A 7,535-nucleotide genomic window follows, 5' to 3' on the forward strand; every position below is an offset into this window, starting at 1 on the left:
TGAGTGGACCAAAAAAGGATAATATTTGGACTGACAAAACTCTACCTCACAAACAAGTCACATTCCTCTCATAGGAGAATTTTATTGGGCCTGTGGGTCCACCATAAAAAAATCTGAAGCCCATAATATTCAGCCCATTGTGCACCATATAAAGTACTCTCATTTCCTCTCAAAACCCTCATCTCCAACCTCCTTATCCTCTCACCCCCTAAAACCCTCTCATTTCTCTTTCTACATTCTCTCCCTCTAAAAATGTCGTCTGCAACTCACCATCTCTTGAAGCCCTTCTCAATCCCAAATGGGTCTCCAATCTCTCTTCCCACCATCTTCTCCACCAAAACCCCACATTCATATCTGCCAATTCCTCCTCACAAACCCATTAAGCTTCTCTTATCATGCTCTCAATCTTCACTCTTTTCCCCATCTTTGTTTCTTAAGAGCAAGACCCTTTCTTCTTCTGTAGTCACCTTCGTTGCCCAGACCTCGGACTGGGCTCAGCAGGAAGAAGACAACACAGTGATAATTGAAGAAGAGCAGGAAGAGAAGGTCACTTGGGAAAATGAAGAGGTTGAGGGGCCTGATGCCCAAGCATCCGATTGGGAATCCGAGGGCGAAGGTGCTGTTACTGAGGCCATCAGCGACGACGGAGTCGTTGATGATGGTGAGGATTCTTATTCGGAACCGCCTGAGGAGGCAAAGGTTTTTGTCGGCAATTTGCCATATGACGTTGATAGTGAGAGGCTGGCTAGGCTTTTTGAGCAGGCTGGGGTTGTGGAGATCGCAGAGGTATGGAGCTGTTCGGTTTGGAATTTGTTGATTTTGGGGATTTGGGGGTATATCATATCTGGGTGTTTGCTTGTTTTGCAGGTTATTTACAATAGGGAGACTGATAGAAGTCGTGGGTTCGGGTTTGTGTCAATGAGTACTGTTGAAGAAGCCGAAAAGGCTGTGGATATGTTTCATCGTTATGTGAGTTCACTTATTTGTTTATCTTCATGCATTTTTGTGTTTGATTCTCTCTATTTGGAATAGTTGATTAATTTCTGTGTATCTAGTAAAGTATTGTGGTAGAACTAGAGCTAAGACCAAAAAGCAACAACTGATTTTTGTGGTTTCAATACCATGGCCTTCATTGATAGGGCAATATCGTAGAGATTAATCCACTAGATGAGTAAGATTTAATCCCACTTTGTGTTGTTATTTTCCCTTTCCCTATCTCTTACCTTATGATTGCTACAATCTTAGGTCATTTTAAGTATTTAACAAGCTAAAATGAGGCTGCAATCATTGTGTCCATTCTCAGATGGAGGCTTTTCTTCAATCATGGTATGTGTTTTTCATCAGTAATTGTCCTAAGCATGACATCAGATTACAACTCAATTCCAATGGTCATTTGTGCAGCAAGCTTTGTATCTTCTCCAGACTCCACCTCTTGTTAATTTGGTGTTTGCATAGACACATGAGGTGAAAGATAGAGCTGGAAATTTCCCAAATTTGCTGCCATGCTCAACTATTGCACAAAATAATATTCTTGTTGTTGTTTTCAGATTGGGGGCATGATTATAAGCAAATTGCATCTGGATTAGCTTTTTGTATCTTCCAACTCAAAAGTCAACCCAAATCTCTATTTGCTGTATGATATTTAAGATTTTCGAATTTAAAAAAAAAATTATTTTATTATTTTTAGATGTTATCGAGATATTTTAATTTTAAATATTTTTGTAAGAAATTGCTATAAAAAAGAATTAAACCACTTTAAGGAAACAACTTACTGGCAGGTTGTCAAGATGGTTAATAGGTTCATTTCAGATGCTTTTCCCAATTCCCAATCAATTATCAATAAACTGAATCTAGTTGGGGATTTCGTGTCCAAATGCAATATAAACCCAACCCATGGTTAGTCGGTAGGAACAATCAATGTTCAAAGTCCATGCCCCTCTGTGTTAGCAGTGACTAATAGGATATCCATTTTTGAGTTCCTAATTTGAGTACTTTACACCATAGAAAGGATTTGAATGTTATTCTTTGTTATCTTTCTAGGCCTTTCTTTCTTTACTTTCAGTCTCTCTTCATGGATTCTTATTGAGATGCTCTAATTGGCTGTCTTCCCTTTCCTCTTGACTTAAACTTTCCATCCTTCCAACTTCTTCTTTCAGTCTCCCTCCTTTACCATTACTGGTATGTTTGCTGACTGTGGGCACAGCTCTTCCATAGGGAGGTCATCACTGTTAAGCTTGCTCATTATTGCATTATGACATCACTGGGATTGAGAGTGTTCTCAAATAGCAACATAGCACCACCTAAAGAACCTGGTAATTGGTGCTGAGCATAACTAACATCTTGAAGCACATATGTGAATGCTTGCTTATGGTTAGAAATGTCTATGTGTATGCAACCCACATGTGCAGGTGGACGCTTGTCATGACAAGTGAGGATCTATATCGTTTGGTTGTGTACTTTTTCAATTTCTTTTTGTCAAACTGATGAGTATTTAGAATGCATTCTCAGTACTACAAACTCTTCAAAATCTCTCTATGCTTCCATTATGCATACATGCATTTATGAGCTCAAAAAAGTTAATGATTTTATGAATTGTTCATGATTTCTGTATCTTGAACAGGAATTAGATGGAAGGCTCTTGACTGTAAACAAGGCTGCTCCACGAGGATCACAGCCAGAACGCCCCCCTCGCGTGTTTGAACCTGCTTTTAGAATGTATGTTGGTAACCTGCCATGGGATGTCGACAGTGCTCGTCTGGAGCAGGTTTTCAGTGAACATGGTAAGGTTGTGGAGGCTCGTGTGGTTTTCGACAGAGAGACTGGTCGTTCCCGTGGTTTTGGCTTCGTGACAATGTCTAGCCAAACTGAATTGGAAGATGCCATTGCAGCCACCGATGGACAGGTACTTTTTCTTGGACTATAGAATAAGCTGAAATTTGAGCATTTACAATGCATGATGTGTGTGCAAAGACCAGTGGAACCAACATTGGTATACAGGATGAAACACTCTTGACTTCATTTGGCTTCTTATTTCGTAATGTCCATCCAATTCATCCCCTATTGGCAATGATAAATAAGAAAAACAAAGGTACAGTTGATGCCATTTTTTGGGTTGATGGAGGAATAAAAACATCTCTTTTGGAAAATGTCTCATGTTCTCCTCAGCTTCTCTTCAATAGAAAGAACATATAATAGAACATTTATTTGGTTTTCTGGTGCTGCAGACTCTGGATGGGAGAACGATCAGAGTAAATGTAGCTGAGGAAAGACCCAGGCGCAGTGCCTTCTGAGATGAGATGAGATGAATTCTCAATTTCCTGTGGCCGCTTCTTTCTTTCTCTCTTTCTTTCCTGTTCCTTTTATTGTTTTCCAACTAAGATTTATAGTGATAGCATTTATATAATTTAGTTTGTCTAGGTAAGATTTGTTCAAAAGTTACCAAGTCATAATGGTGAGTCTCTTTGAGGTTTTCTTTCTGTACGTTTGCTGATGAGCTGGTAACAATTTATGATCATGTTTTTCAACCTGTGCAACAGCTTACATATCCTTCTTTCTCAGGTTTTACTGGACAGAATTATCATAGTATTTTAATTGTAGGATTTTCTGTTATGGATGGTGGTGATACATTCAAGTTGGCATTTTCCTTGCCCAAATATATGTGATAGCCTAACATTACAATACATGGAGTCTCATAACAATAGATTTCACAGCAGTTAAAAATAACTCAAAAGTCCATACTAATTGCAGACTAAAAATTTATTAACTAGGCCAAGTTTCATTAGCAGCAGGAGAATTTACAAAGACAGTTCCAAACCTAGACTTTAAACCAACTACGCAGAAGCAGAACTTTGAAAGACACTATAACCAATGAGCAACAAATTGTTGCCCAGCGCCACGTTATTCAAGTTAAGGTGAAGGCTCAATAATCGCGCAACTGAGCCTCCCGACTTGTCAGTGGAACATAGCGGACAGAAGTCTCGCTGCGGATACTGATGGAGCCGTCCAGGTTCTTGTCCACTACCTTCAAATCCTGGAATATGTTCCCAACAGGAATGACCATTCTACCACCGGGCTTCAACTGATCAATAAGTGGCTGTGGTATCTCAGGTGCTGCGGCTCCGACGTGAATTGCATCATATGGTGCACACTCAGGCCAACCTAGCCTTCCATCTATCACCATGAATTTTAATCATTAGCATTCCAAAGAAAAAAGGAGGGAGAAATAAGCACCATGATTATACCCTGAGAAGATCTCTAGTTTCATCGACTTTCCTTTTACACAGTACATGAAGCAGATTAAAGAAACTAGACAGCAAATAGGTAACTGCCAATTCGTTGTTCATTCCAAACAGTGGATCATTCATCCCTAGCAATTGATGTTCATATGACAGCAAGCAGTCATTTATTTTCCTTCAAGATCCCACCAGTAATTGGCGCACATGCACCAAGAGGGGTTCAAAGAGAAACCATCCTAACCTGACTACAAATCAGCATGATCAAACATTTCCAACGTGTATTTGGTTTTTATGCACACTTCCAATATAATTAGCCCAAGGGAAGCTTTTCCCAACCTTTTTTGTATACGATATTTCACACACAGAAATCACTTGAAGAGTGTCACTGTGACTGAGTGCCTTGACCTATTCAATTGGAGCAAAACCTGTCTATTTGTTGAACTACATAAACACAATTTCTCTTCCTTTTTTTTTCCTTATTTTTATTCTTCTTTGTTTTTAATGTTAACATTGCTAAGTCCCAGAAACATACCACCGGCATGCAGTTTGAGAGAACCTTCTTTTAATAACGGAGCCGCTGCACTCTTTTCGATATTCTTGATTGAAGAAGCAACCAACTCAGGTATGTGTTCTACTCCAACTGCACAACCTTGTGGTCCAACCATCAGTGCAAAGCAGGCTGTCAAATACCCCGTTCCTAAAATTTAAAAAAAAAAAAAAAATGGTCAGGTAATATAGAATCTTTAATCACAAAGAAATGCAGAATCCAGAAACTGCAGAGGATTTGCATTTCTGTAGAATCATGCTGAGTTTGGATTCAAAAGTTCCAAGTTAAAATGGTGTGGATAGTATGTTCTGAGGCGTTTGGATTCAAAAGTTCCAAGTTCATACCGTTAAAGAAGATGATAATATTGAAAACATCAACAGCTACTCGAGGCCAAATATTTCTATACAGTGTCAATGACTTAATAACTATCTTCATAGCTCTAATATTCCAATTTACTCTCCCACCTATTATCCATGGTCTAACAAGGCTACTAGGAAATATTTAATCATGAGTGGAGGAAACTCCTACACTCTACTTCATGGTGGTTTCTCTTTGATATGAAGTTCATCCAGAGGAGATCCAGCTGCAACAAGTAGTGAATGGTCTTATCAATATACAAATGTGACTTCCAAGAAATTTCAATGGCACTCATATTCATCATTGTAGGAATTGGGTTCAAGCCTTTTCCCTACCCACTTCTCATCAATGGACTCATGGCATGCAGTCTCATTGATCATTAATAAAAAGATTGCTTCAAAAGGGATTATACCAGTAGCTAAGGAAATTAAAGTACAACAAAAAAATTACATGATGTCACTTACATTTCAGATTTGTTGGCATCCATCAAGTCATATATTCAAAGAAACTACGGGAAAATCCAATGTAGGATGAAAAAAACCAACCATAAACAAATGCAAGTTATGCTGTTGAGTAAATTAGAAGATCTTGTTATCCTATATTCTTTTAGTACTAAAATTAAAAAGCAGCATCATAGAAGTAGTGCATGTAAATTATAGAAACACAAGAGATGAGAATTAAAATATACCAGAACCAACATCTAGAGCATGCATTCCAGGCTGCAAATTTTCCTGCAACAGCTCGAGGCATGTGGCATGCATATGAGGTGCTGAAATAGTGGCATTGTAACCTATCTGCATGGGGCTGTCAACATAAGGTGGGTTCCCATCAGGCACAAACAATGCTCTGTCAACAGTCTCCATTACTTGAGCTACCTTTTTCGAATTAATCACTCCATAGCGCTGCAAGTGCTCCACCATTGCTTTATTCTTATTGATCCCACTTCCAGAAAAGAATCGCTGTTAATCATCATAAAACAGCTTCACTACAATTGTTTCCTTTGGTGATCAGAGCTTTCAAAATTATTAAGGGCTTGTTTGGTAACTAACCTATTTCATTTACAAAAAAGAAACTAAAAAAAAGCCAAAAAAAAAAAAAAAAAACAGGTCTCCTAGCTTTGCATGGGAAGTTGGAATTTTTTTCCTATAATTTTTAAGTTGCTGGCACTTTTCTAATTTCAGAGTAACCAAACAAGTTTTCCCAGCATCATTTATATTTTTTCTTATGTTTTTTAAAAATAAAATAAAATTATAATTTAAAAAAAAAAAAAAAACACAGTTATTAGTTCCGCTACCAAGCCAACCCTAAAATTGTTCTAAAGGATGGGAAATGAGAAATTGGATTTTTTTTTTCTTTTCTTTTTTTAATCAAAGGCGAAGATAATTAATTGCACAACAACAAATGCCAGAACCCACTCATCATGAGAATCGCCATAATTACAGAAAACAAGAAGCAATAAATCCAGGAACTCACAATACTCATACCTAGATTTAATGTTCCCCTCCAAGAAATTCAAGAAATTACAACTCCAGCGGCAGAAAACGAATAACAGATTCTCAAACTCAAAAAAGAACCCTCAACCTTAATCAATCATTTCTAGAGCAGAATCCCCCAAAGACTGACTTAAATTCAACCACAGATATAATATTGGAATGATAAAAAGGAGTTCAGAAAAGAGAGGGATACGCACCTCCATCTTGAAAACGAGAGAGTTCCCCGTTAGGAACCTAGGATTTGGGGTATGCAGACAAGATAGAGTGGTCGAGGGCGCAGAGATGGCGAGGGAGTGCCGGTGGTGGTGATGCTGGTGGAGGGTGAAGGTTAAGAGGTGGTTAAGCGGCGCACAATAGCGGCAAGTGTAAGCTAACACAAGAGGAGATAGCATCCTTATTATTATTTTTTTTTATTTTATATTTTTTAAAATTTTCTGGGAGATTCTCTCTCTTTTAACACCGTCAACTCACGTCGCACGCTTCTCTTACACCGACTTATACCTCTCACGTGTGAACACCACTGGGCTCCTTTCACTGTTTGGGCCCTCCATGTTGGGCTTGTCCAATGCATTTACAGCAATTCTTCATCGAATGGGCCTCTACGGGCTTACCTGGGCTGCTCCTATTTGCCACTTTCCTATTAATAAGGCTTGTTGTGCATGGAGTATGTTCCTTTATGGGCTTGGATAAAAATTTTCTATTATTTCACTGAATGTTTGAAATTATGTTAATCTTAATTTCTTTTGTTACCTCTAGTAATCAATTTTCTTTTGCTACCACATAAACTTCTAGTAATCGATAATTTAGTATGCCACCCTTGTATGTAACATTTGGATTACTTCATTCCCATCCCTCTATAATTAGGGTACATGCAAATCTTCCTAGGGATCTCTAGATCCTAGC

At 38.4% G+C, this 7,535-nt stretch overlaps 2 protein-coding genes across 2 annotated transcripts; one reads left to right on the forward strand and one right to left on the reverse strand.

The window, feature by feature from the left end:
- The first annotated feature begins 156 nt into the window (after window positions 1–156).
- On the forward strand, window positions 157–3,526 carry LOC100257045 (28 kDa ribonucleoprotein, chloroplastic). Its single transcript, XM_002278796.5, has 4 exons — window positions 157–786; window positions 868–969; window positions 2,621–2,902; window positions 3,225–3,526. Exons 1-4 carry the CDS (start codon window positions 253–255, stop codon window positions 3,288–3,290), a joined length of 984 nt encoding a protein of 327 aa, XP_002278832.1. The 5' UTR covers window positions 157–252; the 3' UTR covers window positions 3,291–3,526.
- A 187-nt stretch (window positions 3,527–3,713) lies between these two features.
- Window positions 3,714–7,091, reverse strand: LOC100262152 (protein-L-isoaspartate O-methyltransferase 1). The gene is made up of 4 exons (XM_002278756.5): window positions 6,830–7,091; window positions 5,828–6,098; window positions 4,768–4,932; window positions 3,714–4,170 (listed from the first exon to the last, which is right to left on the reverse strand). Exons 1-4 carry the CDS (start codon window positions 7,022–7,024, stop codon window positions 3,920–3,922), a joined length of 882 nt encoding a protein of 293 aa, XP_002278792.2. The 5' UTR covers window positions 7,025–7,091; the 3' UTR covers window positions 3,714–3,919.
- Window positions 7,092–7,535: the final 444 nt, after the last annotated feature.

The sequence above is a fragment of the Vitis vinifera genome, chromosome 17 (assembly GCF_030704535.1).
Source record: "Vitis vinifera cultivar Pinot Noir 40024 chromosome 17, ASM3070453v1".
Classification (NCBI taxonomy): domain Eukaryota; kingdom Viridiplantae; phylum Streptophyta; class Magnoliopsida; order Vitales; family Vitaceae; genus Vitis; species Vitis vinifera.